The sequence below is a fragment of the Belonocnema kinseyi genome, chromosome 2, assembly GCF_010883055.1.
Source record: "Belonocnema kinseyi isolate 2016_QV_RU_SX_M_011 chromosome 2, B_treatae_v1, whole genome shotgun sequence".
NCBI classification, from domain to species: Eukaryota; Metazoa; Arthropoda; class Insecta; order Hymenoptera; family Cynipidae; genus Belonocnema; species Belonocnema kinseyi.
In genome coordinates this window covers 11150236-11173508 of record NC_046658.1, presented here as the reverse complement: position 1 = coordinate 11173508, position 23273 = coordinate 11150236, and the positions used below count along the sequence as shown (strand labels likewise).

Below are 23273 nucleotides of genomic sequence, written 5' to 3'. Positions count from 1 at the left end.
ATGTTATGCTTCATACGTAACGTGGAAGGGTAGTTTTGCGGAAATTATAATGAGAGGGAAATTTTCAAGTACCATGTAATTAATTTGGAGTTCTAAATAATTTTTACATTTTTCAAGGTGCTTCTCCAACTGTTAAAACATTAGGATGACGAGAGGAGGGTTTCATGTTATTAATTTTGGGTCCTAAATAATTTTTACATTGTTCAAGGTGGTTTTTCAACTTTCAAAACGTTTTTGATGACGAGGGTTGAGTATGTATGACTTAGGGTTAATTTTTGGAGAACGTACTATATATTATCAGAGAGCAAAAAAAGAGCAAGAAAATATCAACTAACAGTTTCTTCTAAGTTTTATTATTTTTTATCGGTTTTTCACACATATATGTTCCGCTGCATATCTTCACGTGGAAGGGTAGCTATTGGTAGTGTATGTCATCATAGAGCAAAAAAAAGCAAAATAATCTCCACTCATTGTTTATTGCATTATAATAATTTTATTGAGTTTTCGTAGGTGGCGGTGCTGATTGGACGGACCTTAGTCGAGGCAGTTCGTAGTTAAGATGTAGTATAGTATATAGATATAGTATATACTATATAGTATTTAGTATATAGATATAGTATATAGATATATAAGATATAGCAAACATAGTTAAGAACGACCTGGAAACGGGTGTTTTACTGAAAATAGGTTTCGAAGTACGGTTGTATGTCCGTTATGTTGACGAAATTTTAGTCGCTCTTCCGGAAAACGAAGTAGAAAACGTTCTGTAAGTTTTTAATTCAAATGATTATGAGATTAAATTCATGCTAGAAAAAGAATAAAATATCATTGACAGAGCCATTTTTCTTTAGGATAAACAGTTTCGTCAAGAAAATTTGCAATTAGTGGAAGACACACTTCGTGATAATTTTTATCCGAAAAAATTTGTTATAGAGAATATAAATTTTAGATTACATATTTTGGACCAAATTGAACAACGTAGAGTTAAAAAATTGTTTAAAATGCGGAAATTAGGTATTTTATTAGCATTGCAAATGTTGAAGGTCTATCTGAGTGAATTGCAAGAGTTCTCGGGCATTATAACGTAACTGCGGTATTTAAAAACCAAAGAGATCTTACGTTGGTCTTGAAGCCCACTAAAGATGAATGAAATAAATTGCAAAATAGCGATATTGTTTATGGCATTTGGTGCAAAGTTCAAAAGTGCAAAGCGGTTTATCAAGGTCAAACTATACGTCCGTTTGTAATGATCGTTAAAGAACACAAAAAAGACATAAATAAGGTCCCTCATAAACAGATAATGCTCGCTTAGCATAAACTGGAGGACCTCTGTAAATGCTTTTTAAGTTTTCTTCGTGATTTGAAACAGAGCGGATGTCTATATTTTTCTACTTCGAAAACTATCCTTTTATATTAACAGAAATCCGATTAAGAAATTTCGATCGTATGTATTAACTTGATCTCAAAATTTAAGTGTGTGTCTCTGTGCAACGTGTTTGTGATTTTTGTGTTTGTGGGATTACGAAATGATTTACTTCCCCACGATCACCTCATCTTTCTGCAAAGGAACGGAACGATCACACAGAGAGGTAGTTGACGGAGAAAGGAAGAGTTGGAGATCGAGAAGGAGAAAAGGGCGGAGAGAGAAAGACGGAGAGAGAGGAAGAGAGAGAGAGGGGATCTGCACGACATAGTATTTCAAAAAAGCAGTAAAGATGTCACTGAATATAGAAAATATTCATCTGAATTACATAGATTCCATCTGGACCATTTTTTATGCGGACTCAATTTGTTTTATGGTGTGAATAAATAATTGCATTGTGCAACACCATTTCCGAATTTATTTATAATACGTAATAAATGGGGCAGAGAAAAGTATTACTCGACACATGGACTTTATGTAATTTTTTTCAACACATCAAATGGAGCAATCAGTTTTGCTGTAGCTCACAGGTTGATTCATATTGCTTGAACAAGTTTTGTTTAAACAAGTAAAAATTCCGTTTTTTATATAGCGATTCTGAAATTAAAATTTAAAAATGTTAATGTCAAATATGAAATTAGTGACACAAAATATCTTTACAAAAATCAAAAAAATATCCGAAATTTCTAAAATATTGGGACCGACATGTTAGATTCGCCCTTTTGAACTTTACAGTATTAGGAGCAAGTTTGAAATCAGTTATACAAAATACCTTTATGATTTATTGAATTCTGAAATTTAACATGAAAGTTGAAATCAATTACACAATTTAAAGTATTCACAATCAAAGAATTACATTTTTTAACTTTTTAATTTAAATAATTATAAATTCGAAGTAGGCCCTTGATCTCGAATTATTCTAAAGAAAACGTTCAGAATAAAGTAATTTAAAATAGGAAACATTAAAAATAAAAAAAGTCCTACGGAACATTGAAAATTAAACGAATCCGAACTTAATTTGAGACTAGAACATTTTTAATTACAAAGAGTTGTGATAATTAAACTTCTCTATACTAAAATCTATGAAAATGTCAATTATTTTAAGTGAATTTAAGTCGTCTAAAAATTAGAAATGTTGAGATTTTAATTATACGTTTAAAAGTTCAGATATTTTAGATAATGAGGTATGAACTTCAAATACTCGTAGTTTAATCTGTATCTATCTTCTTGCGTGAAGCTTCATTTGTAACTTTATTCATATGTAACTCGGCATTTGAAGTTTTATATGGAACACCCGGCCTTGACTTTAATATTAGTGTTAAGCAACATGCATCAAATCTTCTCTGTCTTGAGTAATCACTCCTGAAAGCCTGGATTAAGAAAACGCAGAAGGAAAACTTCTGTGAACAGCTCTTCGACAAGAGGATGCACGGCATCTTCCACCGAAATGTGGAGGATCAGTTGACGTATGATCTAACGTTTGCTTTCCATAAATTATCTGAATTGAATTCGAGCACGGCGGGTTTCATGTTGACATTTCAAGAGCGGGCAAAATAAAGAAGGCGGTCGTCGTTGAATCGCTCCGTGTCATCGGGGTCCACGAGAGTTTTGCCAGATCATCGTGTCAAGTCTATCACAGACTATAACCACCTATCTCACGGTGGTAAGAAATGGTTACAGCTAAAATTTCACCACAATTTCGCTCGTAGCGGCTGCAGTTTTTCAGATTCGCCTCCGCTCTCAGCGAAATCCTGCGGTTTTCCTCATAACAAACTTTTAATCATACTAAGTGGGCCCTTTTTAATTGACGCCCGCAAATACCTCTGCTGGCCAGTCAGATACGAAAAAATTATTGCGACAAAAGTGGTTCAGGAAAATGGGGGACATATGACTGTATTCACAATTGTGACTTTGGGGTCGATTTTCGGGGTCATTTCAGTCAGGTCAAAGTCAGTTTTTTAAATGGGAACCCCTATTTTTTACACGGAATTGGGAAAGAGCGGACATTTTTACGCTTGAAAAGATAGTTTTTAATTTCTGAGAATCGCCTTCTGAAGGTCTTGAAAAATCCTCTAGAAGCTGTTTTCTTTAAAGATTTGAGGATTTGTGGATGAAGAAATGTTTTAGTAGGCTTGAGGGCCAGTGACCTTGACCATTTTGACCTTAAAGCAAAATGGTTCACCTTACGGTAAACTAGTATCTCAAACATTTGGGGTGAGATGAGTAGTCACAGGGCACGATGAAATCACAATGACAAGTCGGCGAAACCCTCGTATGTCTTCAGGAGACGAAGCGACCGAAGAATGACAGCTTTCTGCATTCATCTCGCAAGTTCCTTATCATGGTTTTGGCACGTAAGTATGGCTGTAAGGTTACGAACCAGTGATAGCTGCGCACCTCCTAGGACACCGATCACAAACAGAATTACTTTAACCAAATATGTTGTGTGCAGTCATTCTGTATCTGAGTTAAACCCTTATCTTAGAGAAGCAAAAGTTTGGTTTTTTGACGAGGACTATCCTTCCACATTTCTGTGAAAGTTTTCGTGTATTTTCTTGTTAGACAGCTGTTAGCGGAATTTTCCAATCTCTGCTTTCTTTACTTTGACTTTTAGAAGTAACGCATCTTGATGGAGTAATGCACTTTCATCACTTCTGATGTTAAAATTCAGGCCAAGGGTCTCGGCCGCCTCCTCTACGTCTTTGTAAAAGAATACTTCTTTGCCAATCATCTTGTGGTTCTTACCAATTTTAGGAGAGGATCTCTGCCATGTAAGCTGTACTCAGAACAATTCGTTTATGTAGACACTGGAGATTTAGAAGTCCGCGTCTCCCTTGACTGCGTATGATATAAAATCGCGAAACAGACAAATTGTTGCAGATTGTTGCAGTCGCTCGTATGTACTTCTTGACGATATTTGAAGCTTTCTGAATTTTTCTTGTGTCAGAAGCATACACGGAAAAAAATCTGAGTGAAGGCGGGTACCAGATACCATAGAACCAATATCTATCGGTTCGAAAATGGAACTATGGTCGTTCTTTTCTTCTAGTACCAGCTTGATTAGGCTAGCGAACGCACGACGTACCAGTGTCCTGACAACCTTGCTTCTGCGGATGTGAGACCAGAGTAATCCTACGCGGGGGACGCATACCGTTTGATGCTGGTATACCAGCAGTTCGGATGAAGCGCGACACGACGCGCTAACGCATCGCGGGCTGTGTTATCGAACTGCTGGTATAGGTATTGCTTTCAATCACACACTAAACGCGGGACGCATTCTGTCTTGTCCATCCAATTTTCTTATTCAGTTTATACATCCGAGAGTTTTTCCAAGGAGGGTTTGTTTAATTTATTGGCATTGAGATCAACTTCGTTTCGTTTTATCTTGGCTCTGATCTTTTTTGAATAAGCCAGGCATTTTTCCTTTCCTCTTTGTATGCTTGTTATAAAAATGAAGGTAAAAGAGACTCTACTTGCTACAAATTAAGGGCAGGTGGATGGTAGTTTACTTATCCACGATAATACCATAATCGAGTCTGTCAAACAATATATGGAATTATTTTGTAATTTAATTTCTTTTTGAACTTATTTCAAAAGCTTAGCTAATAGTAAGGCTGCGCAAGCTCTAATCGCGGAATACTGGCAGTCAAAATAGGAGCCAAAGCTCCTACATGAACATGTCTGGTACAATGATAACACCACGTGACGTGAATTTTTTGAATATAAAGTGACTAGACGTTTTCGATAGATTTTTTGGCGCTGAAAATGAATCTAGTCTCATAAATTACCTACGACATCAGGATATTTAGAAAATTGAGGTCAAACGGTCAAAAACGCTTTTTTGGCCACTTTAATTAATTTATTGAAGTTGCACCCAGCGTGCTAGAAAATTCGAAAATGTCTTAAAGTAATAAATAGACTTTGCATTTGCACGTGCACTCTTTAAAAACTTTTTTACACAAGCCCTTCAAGAATTTTCAGCGTTTCTTTCTAGCCGTCCACGTGGTCCATACATGGGTGCGAGCATACATGCATGGATACAGATTGTAGATATATTTAGACGACAAAGTAATATTGCCAGGGATGATATCATATTTGCTACAATTAACAAGAAAATGAAGTTGCGGATATACAAATTTTCCTTCATCAGGGACACCAGTAATGTAAAGAACATTATAAAGAAGGTGTCAACATATTCATAATTTATTAAAATTATGTAGAGATGAAAATTAATGGAGTAGATAAACGTTTACTTTTCGGCCTACTGGCCTTAACTTACACTACCATTTTTTACAGAATTTTCTTACAACTACCTCTTAAAAATTAACATGCATCCACACCTTGTATCTAATCCACTTGCTTTTATAGCCTAGCCTTCCTCGTCTCGCCTCGAAAGCATGTCTCTATTTTCTCGCTGTGCCTCGCATTGCCATCCGTTGCCTCTGCGGCTAACACCTAAACCTTCTTCTTCATCTTACCCAAGAACCCCGTCATCTATACTACTGCCCTTTTGCCCCCCCCCCCTTTCATGCAAGAATACCTCCATGCTTATCCCACTGCTTTCCACCTCTTGACACTCCGACTAATGTCACACAAAAATTGCGCTCCCTCCATTGGCATAATCCACACATAACTCCTGTCAAACCTTGACTATCTTATTGTCTCCTCTCCATTCTTCTCACTTCATCGATCTGCAGTCTATTCGTTCTAAAATACGTTCCCCTTTCCACCTCCATCTTCGCAATTCTACTTCTTTTCTCCTTCTACCACCAACACTCCCTAACCAGCTTACTTCCCCCTCTTCCAAAATTTTCTCCTCATCTTTACATGCTCGACTCTTCGTTATAATCCCAAAACTCGTTTTTCTTATCTCCCTCCTGACAATATAGTTCGGCATATTCCTTTCAAACTCCAGTGTTCACTTTGCATAACTCTCCACTCCGTAAAATAAGACACTTATCACAAGCGAATCAAACAATTTCATGCTCCTTACAAAATCATCTGCGAACAACCTCTTCCCTAGCCCCCATACCTGCCTTAGCACCACATTTGCCCTTATCACCCTCTCTTTTATATGACCGTCCACTCCCCCATTCCTCCTAAGCAGGATGCCTAGGCACACAGACTGTTTCACCTTCTTTTCGCTTTTCCCTCCCACTTCCACACCTCTTCCTTATCTCTCCCACCTCCTTTCCTGAACATCTTAACCTTCGACTTGTCCGAATTTAACTCTAACCAATTTTCGTCCAAGTATCTTCTCAGCCTTTTCATCATATCCTTTAAAGCGTCTTCGCTCTTTGCTAGCAGCAATATGTCATGTGCATATGCGAGTGACCATATCCTCTCTACTTCTCTCTCTTCCATTGCCTCCGACAACCTCCCCCTATCTACCGAAGGGAAACCGCCTTTTAGATTTACAAAAAACGCGTACACTTTAGCACCCTTTTTGATTAGTTTTCTATCCACTACGTGCTGCAAGACAGAAATATTGTCAATAGTACTCCTTCCCTCCCTAAAGCCCGCCTGCGTCTCCGGCAATATTGCTTTCCCCTCAAAATCCTTTCGCAGTCTACCTGCCAACACCATCGCTTATATTTTGTACGCCGTCTTCATTAGCATAATTCCTCTATAATTTTCTTGCCTCTCCCTATCCTCTTTCTTATACAATGGTACAATCAAACGCCCCCCTCCACCTATTGGGAATCCATCCCCCCTCCATACTTTCTTCACTACCCCCTTCAGCCTCTCACTTACCGCTGGTGTGCCAATAACCACACTTTGTTCTCTACCCCGTCCAACCCTGATGCCTTAGATTTTTTCAACTTCCTCATGTGCTGCTTTATCTTCTCGTCAATCAGCTCCTCTCCATCTACCTCCCTCGTTCTTCTAATCCCATCATCTCTCTTGCGTGTATCTGATCCCTGAAATGAATCTTTAAAGAATTTTCTCCATTTGTCACTCCCTATTTTCTCACTTGTCCGCAGCCTACGTTTCCTAAATCTATTAATTATCTTCCACACGTCCCCTTCTGTCTTCACACTTCTCAACTCCTTTTCCAACTCTTTCTTCTTCCTATCGCACCACGGCTTCACCATTCCTTTCTTCTTCTTACTAATAACCTTCTTTTTCACACAACCGTTCAATTTCTCTTTTAGATGCTCCCATGCGAATTTCTCCATCTCCTTCTACCCTTGCATATTCATGATCCCATAGTCTATCACCGATACCCCCATCTTACTTAAATACGTGCATTTTCCCTCTTCGTCCCCTGTTACTATACCATTCGCCACCGCCCAGCCTCTATCCTCTACCCAGTCTCTTAGAATGTCCCCCTCTTTATTTCTTATCTTATCCTTAAATTTCCTTTCGGAGCTTTACCCTTACCGTTACAGGCGCCCTTCCCACCCAGTACCACCATACCCTTCACTCTCTCTCTCTCTCATAGTAAGTCTTCCACCCATTCTGTAACCCTTTCTGTCTCACCCTTATTGTACAAAGTCACAAATTTATACGTTAACCCTCCTATTTTTACTATCCTCATTTGCGCGCCCTCCCCCACTCCCTCACCATGAACTTCTTCCTATAATCCAGCCCTAACCCCTGTTTTAATTTCCCCACTAGCCCTTCCTTTCCTCTTTACTCTGACCGCCTCCTGTAGCCTACACCTATACCCCCTAAACAACTTTGGCTCTACTCTATCCCATTCCTTTCTCTCTACCCAATTCTCTACCAGTCCACTCACATCAAATTCCTGAATATACCTCTAGAAATCTTGATCTTTCTTCTTTACCCCTGCTACGTTCCAGTACAGCGCCTTTATCACTCCTCCACTCTGTTATACTGCCCCCCCCCATTTCCTACGAAACAGATCTCCATACACATCCTTAAACACTTTCTTCTCCTCGTCCCATACTCACATTTTCTCATCTATTTTTATTTCCTGATACCCTACCTTCTCCATCCCTCCATCCTGAATTTCCTTACCTTGGCTTTAACCCACACTATGCTCTGTAGTGGCGCTTCCACCCCTCCCTTATTTTTCTGCTCTTTAGCTTTAATCCTCTTATTACTATATTATTTCTCCTATCTGCCTTCTATCATATTCTTCACCCTCTCCCATATACCTTGATTCTCGCCCTCCCCCTGTCAACTACTTCCATTCCCGACCTGCCCTGCACCTTCTCAATCCTTTTTTCCGCCTTTTCCTTCCACACCCTAATTTCTTTTTCCATCTCATTCATTTTATCCTCATTTTCCTTCCTTACCGATATCGCCTCCTTCTGCAGCCCTTCTACTTTTTCTCTTAGCTCTTTAACCTCCTTTTCCCATCTTTCATTCCTTACCCTCAGGTCCTCCCTCATAATTTTCATCTGCTCCATAGCCCCCCTTACTTCGTTCCTCAACCCTCTGACCTCGCCTATCAGCACCCTATGAGCCTCCTTTTCCATTTGCCCCTCAATTTTTAGGCGGAGGGGTGGGGGGTGACCTACGTGTTCGTACGCTTTGTTTAAAGGGACTCTCTAGCGCGCTTTTCTCCAGACTCTCTTTGCCGTCCCTTTTCCTCTTCAAGAGATCCTCCCATTCACTTGCACTGGACGCTCTCTCCATTGCCTTGTCGCTTCCTTCGCTCCGATTCTGCTACTTCTCAACAACCTTTCAAAATTTCATCTGTTATACTGCTTTTTAATTAAATTGGTGCCCTTTTCTACCTTTTTATTGTATGATAGGTCAGTTGATACTTCTTGACAGTCACTTTTATTGTCAATATTATGTGCGCAGGATGTCTTTTCATCTTGCTCAATTTTTTATTTTTACAGAGAAGTGATATACAATATTTTAAATTGGGACTTTTTTCCTTTTTTATCTATTTTACAACTAATATTAGCTTGGATTTTAACTAAATTGACTTACGCCAAAAGACGACTCGGCCTTTTTTTAGAATGTTCTTTGTATAACTGGTTTCCTTGATAATGGAAATGGTTATAAATATTGATAAGAGTGAAATAACGGAAGATCAATAGAAAAAGCAAACATACCTGTTACAAATTACAAATCAAAGAAAAAGTCAGCTAGAATAAAAATCCTAACAGGGAGCAAGTAAAAACATGATTTAACAAGTAATGATTCAATTGCGTGGTCGCTCTGTGGTACCTTTGTGGCCATTCAGTCTCCTAGATCTTCACGTTTAGATGCTATTTGAGCCTAAACGATTATGTATTCTTCACCAGCCTGTCCATCGATCAGATGTCGGCAGCCTGCACTCTGATGGCTCTCAACCTGACGAGAATGTCGAAACTGAGGGCGCGCCCTCTGTGGGGTAAAGCGTTAATCTCTTCAGTGATTTCTTCCCTGAGCTTGTCCAGTTTGCTTGGGTTTAGACAGGCCTCTGGCTAACCCTATGTAACAACTCTCACGATGGCGTTGCTAGTCAGCTGTGCGAAAGTAAGGCTCTTCCATGTTATTAGAGGCTTCGGCCATTTCAACTTCCTGCTCGGGAGAGTCTTAGAATCAACATATTTTTAAAGTTCCTGTAAACTCCCATGGAAAGAAAGGAACAACAAAAATTTTTCCCCAGATAAAACGTTTATAAATTCATAATGCACTTCTAAGACAAATATTTGTATAGAAACTAGATATTCGACTTTGTAAGTAGAATCATTTGAAAGATTAGCGAAATTTGCATCGAATCCGTCTACGTTCAAATATTTTTAATGAACGAGTCAAAAAATATTTAGCTTCAAAGCCACAAATTATTTTAGAAAAATGAACGTTTGGCTTCTTAAAATTTCTATTGCATAAGCGAATAGATATTTTTTATGAATACGAAACAATTCCGTAATATTTAATCATGCTCTTGATTTAGATTTAAAGAGCAGGTTTTATTCTTTATTTGCCAAAGAGTTGAACTTATCCGAATGGGAATTCCAATCCCTGTATTCACGATCACGGATCTCTATAGTTCGACCAGTCTCACCTACATAAGAAACGGCACAGAGAGTGCTAATGTATTTATAAACAACTAAGTATATTTTTTGTTTGGGAAATGGGTCTTTGAGATTGTTAAACAATTTCGAGAAGTTATTAGTTGGTTTTGTAAATGATCTGAACTTTTTCTTTTTAATTTTCTTCAACTTTTATGGTAAATTTGATATTAGATTGTAAGAACTGAAAGTTTCAGGAAATAGAAATTGAATTTGATCGTTAAGTACAACTGTAATTATGTCAACAACAAAACGGAAGAAAAATATAACTGAAAAGGGGGATTTTTTAGACAATAAGATTTGAGGTTCTACATAACTGAATTAGCAGATGTCGGTTAGAGGGGAGACAATGGATAAACTATCTTTGTATTTGAATCGTTTTTTCCAATAATATTATTTAGTATTTTAAACAAAAAGGTCGATCATTTTTATAAAATACCGTCAATAGTGGAAACAATTAGTCTGGAGCAGGCATCAGGTATGTTTGCTTTTAAAAATTATAAATATGAAAGAAATCTTTAACATAAAATGTTGATTCTATTAAAAAATTCTATTATCTTTGTGATTTTAAAATTTGTTCTAAGTTTTTGTTTAATATTAATAACATCAATAATCAGCACGTTCACAATATTATCGGGTTCATTGAGACTGGTACTTTTGACTTAGATGATGAATCTCAAAATTTCATTAAAAATCAATTTACCCAAATTATCATGGACCATATTTCTTTCATGAGACATTAAAATCGACTTAAATGTTAATTTTCACCTGATTATAATGTAATTCACGAATTTAAACTAAGAAATCCATATGTGATGTTTACTTATTCAGATAAAGGCAATGTTACAATTGTTGTCTCTAAAAGAATTGTTGTTGTTATGGTGTCTACAAAGAATGTCTGATATCCTAAATGCTGAAGAACTTTAGTTCTCATCCAAATTTTAATACACTGCTACTCTAAAAGATAAAAATAATCATTTCTTCTCTGATATAGAATTTAATAACTTTATTTCTACTTACCGAACTAAAGTACTCAGTACTTCCTCAGCTGTCACTCCAAGAGCCTTCCCAAAATCCATAAACCTAATATCCCCTTAAGACTAATTGTCTCCCCTCTCACCTGTATCTGCAAATTTAGTTATTAAGAAACTCGAATCGCATTGTCTCTAGAGCCTCCCTTTTTCAATTCTAGTATTTTCCACCCATTATTAAATTTACAATGAAAGTTAAAGAAGTAAACTTGCTTTTGAATCGAATCAAATTAAAAAATTTTTTTAAGTTGATTTAACATTTTATCCGTACATGAAATGTATTTAGGAAAAAAGTGAACAAGGCCTCCAGAAACAAAAAATCAAGATGATTTAAAAACCAACCGATAGCTTTTTAACATTTTTAAGCAATCGCAATGGCCGACCTCCTGAGAAAAAAATATTCGGAGTTATTTATAAATACAATTATTAAAGTAACATTTTTGTAAACATAAATTAAATTAATTTTTTATTGTGAATATTCTAGATAATATTTCTATGAAACATAATTATGCAAGTAAGATGCAAAAAAGTGTCCTATATAAGGAAGAAATAATAATCCACTTCGTAGTGTATATGAACAAAATGGTTTATTCAAAAAGCCTACTCTATCTCATACTCGCTCGACATATTCGTGGTCTATTAGTTTAGAATAAATTAATCATATAATATAGATCTCAAATATAATACTTTTTTATACAAGTATGTTTCGTTTTATTGTTTGGAAATTAACAATAGAATTTTAATAAGTACTTCTTTCGAAAAATTCTCTTCTTTCTTTGGGAACTTGCATCGATTCTATTCTGGAGAGAGCAAGCAAAATCAGATCAAGGAAATGAGCTTCCAGGTCCACCCTGAGAAACTCTCTGTAGAGAAGAGAAACGTAGACTCAAAGTTAAATTTTCGCATTCAAACGCGTTCTCGTCGAAGTTTTCGGAAAGTCTGTTCCGAGTGAAGCTGTATCACCGTAAGCCTAGAGAGATAGGAAAAACTATCCGAACTCAGTTAGTGAGATGAACCTCTCTGATATGCCGATAAATAATTTAAAATACAACACTGGAACTCAGAATTAGATATAGAGAGTGAATTTTCTATTTTATCCCGGGTCTCTAGAGCTGCTGTTGCTCACGGTTTGCTGCCGAGTCGCTGACTAGGTACTTTTTCCGTGCAATCCACCCTCTCGATTAGGTACTGTGAAGACTGCCTACCCCACTTAACGTTACCTATCTTCGGACTTGCTATGTAAACCGAAGGTTTCAATATATATACCCGCTCCCAGCGAAATCGCGGTAAAATTTTAGCCGTAATCACGTCTCACAACCTTAAGATAGGTAAATACAGTCTGTGATGGACATAATACGATGATCCGGCAACACTCTCGTGCACCCTGAGGATACGGAGCAACCCAAGGATACTCTATTCTGAATTTTCCCGCTAGTGCCTTAGCATCTTGTTGACACGCAGGGATGCATTTCAGGCTGTTAACCAGTGAACGCTTTGCCCATCAAGAGCGCCGATGATAGGTACGATTATATTAGAATATTCCGGGTATAACCGTCGCAACTCCAGTATAAGATCTCTATACCTCTCTTTTTTTCCATTCTGCTTAGCTATGATGTTTTTTTTATGAGTGCCGAAAATTTGATAACAAACATGGTTCGGTTCTCGAAGTCAAGGAGAATTATGTCAGGCATAGTAGATCGTTCTCGCATGAGTTGGACAACTACATAGTATGTGTACTAGATGCTCGGGGTGTGCATGACACGCTCTGCAATTGTCATCGGGAATATCTTGGCTCGAAATGTCGCAACGATATCCTACAGTGGTAATGACACCGTCTTGAGATGCAAAAATGAAACCCTCCGTGCCCGGCTTCAATCCAAGTGATTTAAGGAAAGCAAACATCAGTTCACACGAAATCGACTGATCTTCCACATTTGTGTGGAAGATATCGTGCATTCTCTTGTCGAGAAGCTGATCACGGAAGTTTTTCTCCTGTTCTTTCTCAATCCGGACTTTCATGGGTGAGGACTCGAGATAGATAAGAGTTAATGTATTTTGCTCACCTATGATATTGAAGTCAAGACCAAGTGTTTCAGCAGCTTCCTCCGCTGCTTTGTACAGAAACGCTCCTTTGCCCACTTCTTCGTTCGTCTTGACCATTTAAGAAGAGGGTCCCGTCTGTTTGCGACTATATGTGCTGTATCCAGAATAATCCTTTTGTGAAGTCATTAAAGATTTAATATTCCGCTGAGCTCATCTTTCATCTCTGAGCTCATTCTTCGTCTATGGAACCACTCCAAGTGAATAGAGTACTACTGAGACGGTAAGCATGTTCGTTGCAGATACTTTGTTCCTCGCCGACAGTTCGGAAGACTAAATCTGCCGGATGACACGTTTGTACCTGCTTCAGAGAGTGTCCTTTATAGATGTCACATCCTGAATGCGGCTCTGAGGCACAATCGGGTATGCCTTTAAGTTTTGGTTTCCCCAAATAAATCTTGGCGCATTTTTCTAACACAAAATCCACTCCAATATCCTTAGAGGATTCCATGGTGATCTCTAGAGCTAGGTGTACTTTCTCTTTATTTTTAGCATAGATTTTGAAATCATCCTTGTAAAATACATGCATAATTTAATGCCTTCGATTTCCACGTTTTCCGCGAACATACATTTCAGAATGATGAAGTGCGAGAGATAGTGCCAATAATGTAAGGTAAAAGAGGAGTGGGCTCATGAGCAGGTACTGCCGTCATCCTGCTACGTCTTTTTTCAGTCGCGTTGTTCATACATTTCATGCCACACAGATCCGATTGTGCAAACAATCCTATCATTTAGGATAGGTGTGAAGTTCTTACACAGTGTGTTTAGACAAGTGATTGTCCTGTTGTTCCTACAAGCAGCCAGGAAAAAGGGTTCGTCTATCCTTGTAGAGTCCCGCATGCAAGGATAAGGCTGCATACTTTCATCGATCGCCCGGTATCCCAGTGTCACAATTTGAGACACCTCACCCAGTTGCAGCAGTCCGTGACGGCTGTCATTTACCTGCCTGTCACACCTGAATGAACCGAGTTCGTGAGTCACACACTTCTGACCCACGAACAACCTTCGAGGTTCCTTCTAATTTTTAATCGGCGCCAGATAGGGTCCTTCCTATCGAAACCTCGACATCAGTTCCCTGGTGTCGTCTAACAGGATTGCTAGCTCCGATTTAACATGTGTAAGGGGGGTCGGTAGCTTTCGTGGGCGAGAGAGAGAATTGAATACCATTAAGATCCAGAATTTTGTAATGCTTAATCTCCACTAATTTATTTATATACAAAAAATCGCGACCTAACATTATTCAAAAGAAAATGGAAATTAATTTTAGGATTTCACCTTTCACAAATCGCGCGGGAATCAAATACAACCTAACTTTTACAAACGCGGAGACGAATCACAGAAATCCCTGTTTCGTTAAAATTCACTGTCCGACCCTATAACCTCTTAAAATTAGCCTTACTGGACGCACAACAAAAATCCACTGAATCGCGAAGAGAAACCCGATTCAGGGAACCCGCGCATTGCGTGAGAAAATCACCGCAGACACCGGCGCCATGCTCTACGACTTTCACTTTTCTAGGCAATCCCTTAGAATGGTCGTTCAGATAGATTCGTTTGACCCAACTTATTACTGTTGGCCCTTGAGCCGAACGTTTCTCCAGGCTTCGTGTCACGTGGGGGTTTCCGTTGAGCTGTCACTAACCATGCCGAAGACACGCGACAATCATTCGGGCTAACTACGGATCGACGTCAAGGCGGGAACGGCTCTTAGAATTGACAAGAAAACACCCACTTACTTTGTAGCCACCTGGCTGCTGCCATCATATGCGAGACTTCCATGTTTTTCCTTTTTCTTGGTTTCGGTTGTCCGGTTTCACTCGTCTATACTGGTCCTCAAGCCGATTCTACCGTTCTTCACTCGTGCCGTCATCTTGCCACTGTTTTCCACCGGGACTCATAAACTTTAAATGTGGCCGCCGTCGATTGGCTGGTATCAACGGGCGAAGATAAATGGATGCCCTCCGATACTGTGCCCTCCCGTTTTAGAGTCCGTCCTGCCGATTGGTTCCGTCCTACGGACTACTGAGATTGCTATTAGTCGTATGGCTGCTAGTGACAAGATGGCTGCCTGAGTTTTCGGTCGATGAGTGGTTGCTTCCCCTCGTGGCGATACAGGGTTCATTCGGTACTACCCGATGGTCCGTCTGGTGCTGCCACTCGTCATTGACCGTGGAACTACCGTGCCGTGCTGCTTGAGTTTGACCAGTGGTCCTAATAACCCCTACTTTGCGTTGAATGTGGTCGACAGCCGTGATGAAATCTGATTGGCGCTACGTCCCGTGGTTACGCGGACTTGTTGCGTTGTCTCGCCAGTCTCCGGCCCTTCGACTTATGGTTTTTGGTGAATGGCTGCTTCTGTCTGCTCAATGTTTATAAACTGTCAGACAGGTTGTACTGTTGGCGGTAACGTCGTGTTGTGGGATCCGAGAATTCCGGATTCTGGATTCGTCGTCGCCACGGATGTGTCGTCCTGGTCCTCTTCTGGTGCGTTTTCCGTCGACCCCGATCCCTCACACTAAGGGTTTGCTAGTATTTTGCGCTTTATTTATATTTTGTCGGGTTGCCCCCTTTACTTTTATACAGATCTATTCGGTACGCTCCTCTTCATTTTAGAATAGATAAATGTCCCACCGCTTAATTATTTGAATGCAGTTTCAATAATATTAATAATAAATTAAGTTCTAATGTAATTCATGTTACATTTACTAAGTAAACAAACACCTACTTAGCGTGTAATCAAGGTAATCGGCTCAGTTTCGAGAACTTCATTACAATATCAAACAATGTCAAACCGTGAACAGTGAGTTGAAGAAGAAGGATCAAGCATCAGGTACAGTTTATTTATAATCATGAGTGGCCTGCTCTTTCTTCTACGCCTCATTGTTCACAATATACGTAGAATTCCAGAAAATAACCATTTATATTATGAACTCCAGAACAATATATATTTCAGTATGTCTACGAACGGTCTAAAAAACACAAACTTATCAGAAAACAAGCTAAAAACCCGTAATTTATTTATTATAAGGGTATACTACCGCCTTTTTAACCAGCTTTGTTTCCTTCTATATTTGATTAATTTCACTACAAAGTCGTACAATGCACTGAAGCAGTTTAGAAAACATTTTAAATTATAAATAAAAATAATTATTCCGATTGGGAGAAGAGTATTCATATTATGCTACTGATTGACCTCTCATGAATTCATAACCAAAACGGTGACGTATGTGGGTGTGTTTTGAGAATATAGCTATTACGTTTAAAGAGTGCGAATCGAAGAAAAATCGATAATCGCGTGCGCATTCTTTAATGAAAAAGAGGGAATGGACGGGTCCGATGAATGGTGAAACACACTCGATACTAGGATGAATCGAGGAAGATCACTCTGCGCTTGATACCGGTCACAACAGATGGTTGTACCAGGACGGGCTCTTGACTCCTTTTAACCAGCTCCGAATTGCTGACAGGTCGAGAGTTACATAGGTGCGAGGCAAATTATCAATTAGATTATCTACGGAATGTCCAGGAGGACCCAAACATTTAAAAGATTAAGTGAGTACATTTATTGAAATTTATATTAAAGAAAAGACAGATTCACCAAATTCAGAAACATCAATTATGTAGAGCATAAGGAAATAGATTCTTGTTAACCTATTCTCATATGGGAACTTAATAATCAATTCCTTAAAGTTTTAATATAATGATGATGTTCTGATTTTGATTCTTGTAGAAACCGAGGCTAATCAGATAAAAACTAGGCAATTATAAAGAATGTAAGAAACAGTAGGTTTCTTCAACACATTCTTACATGGGAACTCGAAAATCTATTCCTTGTAGTTCTGAAATAAGGCTGATTTTAAATATAAAAATAATGCACATTTTAAAACTCACGAAATAAATTCAAGCAAAAGAAAGACAATTCGAGAGATTCAGCGAGTTAAAGAAAATTAAAATGTGCTAAGGTTCGAGGGAATTACTATTTGGAGTGCGAAATAGCCAATAAAAAAATCAATAATAGTTCATGAGAAAATAATTCGAAAATCCCGTTTCGCTTTTATGGGCTCACGTCTTTTTATAACTTAAGGTTAGATAGAGTTTAATCTTAATTATAATCGCTAATAAAACCTTTGAGGTTTAACACTATTAGGATTGGTTCTGATGTACATACTCGGGATGATTTGTAAGTTGAATTATCTAAACGCTAAATAATTTTGCAGCACCATATATGTAACATAAACAATTCATCAATCAAAACGCACACTAGGCAAAGGATAGCTTCGCTATTTTTTGTACATAATTTAAAAATCCTGAGAAGTAGAAAACACCTATTATATGTCACTTGTATAACAATAAATCACCCAACACGATGAACAATTTTCCAACCCCCAAATAACTGTGCACTTGATAGTCAATTGCATAGTCAGGATTCAAGGGAAGCAAGTATGTGCTAGTACAAGATTATACCGGTAATCATACTTACACACATACAAGTAGGCGCTATTTCGTCGCAAAATTTGGCATATTAATCCATTCTTCAGTGCATAATGGATACATGTTCAACGTCAGAAAATACCGTGCTTACGTATACATCACAATTTTTTAAATTATTAAAGGAATTTATTTTCTTCCAGATTATAGATCCCAATCAGGTGTACGATGCAATAAACCTTGGACGACGAATAGATGTTATCTGGCCAGATGAAAAAATAAGACAACTAGGAGGCAGATCTGGATGGCAAAATTGGGTACCGGAAAGAGGTATGGAAGGTTGCGTCGTTCATCGATGGTCACCCAACCATAGAGATCCCAATCGTCGCTCTCATGTGGACAAAGTGATACTGCTCGTCAAAATTGATGAGAAATACGTTCCTATTTCAGAACAGGGTGTGAAAGACTTAGGAGCAGAAGTATAGCACTCACAATCACAGATTTATTCAATCTTCTTGAATATCAGAATTTGAACTTTTAACAATCTTATAAAAACTACCTCGCTGAACCAACAAGTTTGTAATGCCTAATAGGCATTAAGTGAGATCATTACTACAATGACTAAAAACTTCTATGTACAATCGAAATCTACTGGTTAAACTATTTTTTTAAATCATGTGATATCAAACATTAAATATATAAGCTTTCAAATTCGTTACAGCTTTAAATTAAACCTAAAAGTTAATAAGAAGTTAGTTTCGGCTTAAACTAATATATTATTATGTATATGTTACCCGAGAAACAGACAACATTAAAATTTAATGTTTACTCAAATTCAGCTTTAAGGCTATGTCATGATAACCTAAAAATAATGTTTCGACATATATTTATCAAGAACTCACATCGATACGAATCTACACTAATGAATATTTGTATCTATACCTCAAAATATTTCAAAATTTTAACAACAAAAAATCATTTGGAAACATTTTGAATTTTTTAGGGTTTTCTTAAATTAAGGTGTAGCATATAATATTTAATTCCCCAAATATCTAGCTCGGTATCTCAATTTTGTTAACTAGAGAGGCTGCGAAAATTATATCGAAAAAATATTTTGAGGTTAGTATGACATGGTCTTAAATATATGTTCTATGTTTAAAATTTGAAATTGGCATGAATTTATAGTTGGTCTTAAGCTTGTGCCGAAAAAAACGGGAAGTGGAATATAACATCATTCGTAAGGTGCTCGGAGAGAGAAATTCCATTAATTTTTTAATTGAATATCATATATGATTAACAGGGAAAATAATTTATGCTCATTTTTTCTTAATTATTCATGAAATACGTTTCATCCGAAGGGGTATTCACCAGGTAAAAATAAGTGTTAAGTCATTCTTAACGCAGACCTGGTACTCCGAAGTCAAGAGAAATTTCTTACAATCCGGACAGATTATGCAAAGTTTTTTCAAATCTTAGGAAACCTTTGCTTAACATCGGCGAATTTCGTAAATTCTTCTCACCTGTTCTCAACTCAGCGTCGATCATTGTAAAGTCACCGCGGTCATAATTGTGCTATTCATAAATTATCCTAAACTTTTTCTACGCAAAAGGCGTAGAACCATCTATCTTTTAAGTTGAAGGCGCATTTCGAGCAATGATGGGCAACACCTCACAAGACTGAAACATTCAAATAAAGTCATCTTATTATTTAATTTGTGCATTATTGTTTATAGCGCAAAAAGTTATTATTTAATCTAAAACTAGCTAATGCTAATTTTTAAATAAAGTGTTGCATATTTGATATACAAATCATCGACATATCGATGGGTTCTACGAAGAATAGACTATATTTTCGTTACCTTTAAGAATTAGGCTAACTTCATTTAGCTAAGTTTTCAGGGTGAATAAGTAACCTATTATTTTTCAAAACATTTCCCACGAATTCAAAACTCCAGCATTTGGTTTTACCGTTTGTAATGTAATTTAGGCTTCCATAACTTTCAAAACAGGAAATTTGAAAAGATTTTCATTTATTTTAACACTTCTACGTGTTTACTAAATTTCATACAAAATGAAGTTAGCCTAATTCTTAACGGTTACTAAAAGATAGCCTATTCTTTGTAGAATCTCTGGAATAAGAAATAAACCGATAACGGTATGGAAAGCACGGTAATGAGCTGTAGAGAGACAGATAAAACATTAAAAGGTAAACCTATCTCTTTCTAGATAAATCTGATTGGTCGAGAGCATTTTTGGTGGGTGGAGCTTGGTGAAGCACATGACCGTGCATAGGACAGTCCTGGAATATAAAAAGGCATACATGCCTCAAAAATATTTTCACGGTATCTAACGATTTCTTGCTACGAAGAGAAACAGCTTTCTATTCTGTCCTTGAATTTTTCTATTTCTTAAATCAGTGTTTTCTTGAAATTTATCACTTTCATCAAAGAATGCAATAGAAAAAATGTTCTTCTGGGAGTATATCATCTTGTGTAAAACAATTTTTGTTGCGAAATGAACAATTCCAAGCAACATAAGTACAATTTTATTTTTCCTCGTTTTTCAATGTAATTAATTAAATACTGTATTGATTAAAATATAATTAAGCGCGGAAAAATGCGAAAATCCAATGTTAAGAAAATAAATTTCTCCTATCCACAAAAATAATTGTGCCCGCATAAATGTCGCAGGCTGTATTCTTTATAAATAAGCAAATATTTAAAAAATAAATAAACGTAAAACTTTCAATACTTGTTTTTTGTTGTTCTCAAAACGGAAAAATACGGGTCGCCTAATTTACTCTAAAAAGAACATATTTCGCCCCCAGAGATTCTGCGACTTTACGGGCGAACTTTGATTTTAAAACCTGCCTTCTTTGGAATGGATACAATCCTTTTATTAATGTTTTTGCGTTATTTCAGTTGATATTGTAGTCTTTAGAAATTTTAGGCTTTTTAAAACTTCGAACATATCGCAAAAAGTTTCTAACAAAAGTTGGACTACTCCCAGAGGAGCACTTTCTTCAAATTCAACATTTTTTTATACATACAATTAGAGATCGGAACCCTTAATTTCTAAAGGGTCCAGACCCCGATCATTTAGAATTTAAAAGGCTCGGGTCCGGACCCGGGCCCTTAAGAATTTAAAAGGTTCCGGTCCGGACCCGGACCCTTGAGAAATTAAAGGGTACGGGTCCGGAAGCGGACCCTTAATAATTTAAAAGGTTCCGGTCCGTTCCAGAACCCTCAGAAATTCAAAGGGTACAGGTCTGGACCCGTACCCTTAATAATTTAAAAGGTCCGGGTTCGGATCTGCACTCTTGAGAAATGAAAGGGTACGGGTCCGGACCCGGACTGTTAAGGAACCTTTTAATGCTGGATCCAACCTTAAAGGTCCCTAGAATTACAATTTAAAAATTTACAAATTGGTGGACAACCAAATGAGAGAGAATAAAGAGACGCAAATTTGGGGTAAAAAATAAAAAATTCTTAAGTTTGACTCAAATTGAGAAAACCTAATTAATTTGGTAGATTTACATAAAAGTGGGAGGAGATTTTTAGGAGCCCAGAACACAAATTTGATGTCAAACTTAAAAAATTAAAAAATTTGAATAAAATATCGAATATTTTGAAAAATTTCATGAATTTAAATTTCTATTAAAGTCAGTACGAGAAAGGTTTTCGAGCCATAGAACAAAAATTTGGGTTAAAATTAAAAAATTCCAAAATTCACCTCAAATTTTGAAGCTTTTCTTTCTTTAGTATATTTTTATGAATGTCGTAAGGAGGAGGGTTTTCGAGTTAAAGAATAAAAATTTTAGATAAAAAAAAAATTTGTCTCTACGTTTGAAAATTTTGATTGATTTGATAGATTTTCATGAAAGTCAGTACGAGGGGGTTCTCGAGTTACAGAACAATAATTTGCGGTTGAAATTGAAAAATTCACAAATTTGACTCAAATTTGGAAAAGTTGATTAATTTAGGTCAAAATTACAACATTCCAAAATTTTACTCAAACTAAGGGAGATTCCATTTTTGTATTTAAAGAGCTTCTGGAGGTTTCTAAGTTATCCATAAAAAAATTAAAGAAAGTAAAAAGTTGGTTTTTAATGAAATTTAGTTTAAAAATTGTTTTTCAAATATCTATGAAGAATAAATTAAAAAATAGAAGAAAAAATAAATTACGAACAATTTAAAAGATATATATGTTAACAGGATTAAAAGAAAAAATGTTACGAAAGAGAAAAAAGGACCAACATTTTCAACATCTCTTACGTTTTTTTAAATTTTTCAAAATCATTTTTTTAATTACTAACAGTAGTTCAAATTCTTCAGATGATTTGACATGGAGTTGTTCCTTTTTCACGTACATTTTTGAATGATTTGACTTATTTTATGACTCGAGAACCTCCTCTTTTCTACTTTCATATAAATCTACCAGTTTATTCCAATTTTCAAAATTTTTACTTAAATTTCGAAATTTTTTACTTTTGACCCCTAACTTGTTTTGTAATTAAAAAAAACGCCTCGTTATGAATTTTATGAGAACTAATCAGTTAAGTAGAATCTTCAACATGTTAGACAACTTTTCGATTTTTTAAATTATAGCCTCAAATTCATGTTCTGTGTCTTAAAAACCCACCTTGTACTCATATTCATGCAAACCCGCACTAATTGGATAAAATTTACGGAATTTATGTAGCCTTTTTAAATTTTGACCCTCAGTTCCTCTTTTGTGCTTCATAAATCTCCTTGTACTGACTTTCATATAAATACTTAAAATTAATGAAATGTTCCAAATTTGAGTGAAATTTTATTTAGCTGTCGACCTTTAACCACTTATTCTTCTATTCAAAATAAAATCATCGTACTGAATTTCATAAAAATCGACCAGGTCAACCAATTTTTCAAATCGTATGGCAACTTTCTAACTTTTTAAATTCTGAACCCATAATCCTATTGCACAAATTGATCAATTCATTAATTTATAAAGAAATATTAAAGTAATTTAAAATTGCATGGTTCATGTAAATGTATAGTAAAGTGTACACATATAGTGCGGTTTCTGGTTCCGTTGCCGGAAGGTTCCGGTGAATTAGATTCAATATTTAGAATACCAAAAGGGCATAAGCGCCAAAGATGAGGAGAATTCCAAAAGTAAGTGAGCGTCAATGTTGATCACATTAAAAGGCAGGAATCGGAACCCTTAAATTTTAAAGCATCCTATGATTTTTAAGATATTTCTATGCGATTTGAGAACAGGAGGCCCTAATAGCACCGAACGCTTAGGACACTTCAGGAACGTTCCACT

The 23273-nt window shown here is 36.8% G+C and overlaps 1 protein-coding gene across 5 annotated transcripts in view; it reads left to right on the top strand.

Moving 5' to 3' along the window:
- LOC117168300 (pecanex-like protein 1) overlaps positions 1–18795 on the top strand; it is a 249681-nt gene extending 230886 nt beyond the window's left edge. For all 5 annotated transcript variants that reach the window (XM_033353848.1, XM_033353844.1, XM_033353845.1 and 2 more), the window contains one exon: positions 18167–18795. In XM_033353848.1, coding sequence (XP_033209739.1) covers positions 18167–18448 — 282 coding nt within the window. In that variant the 3' untranslated portion in view covers positions 18449–18795. The remainder of the gene's footprint in view (positions 1–18166) is intronic.
- The last annotated feature ends 4478 nt before the right edge of the window (positions 18796–23273 follow it).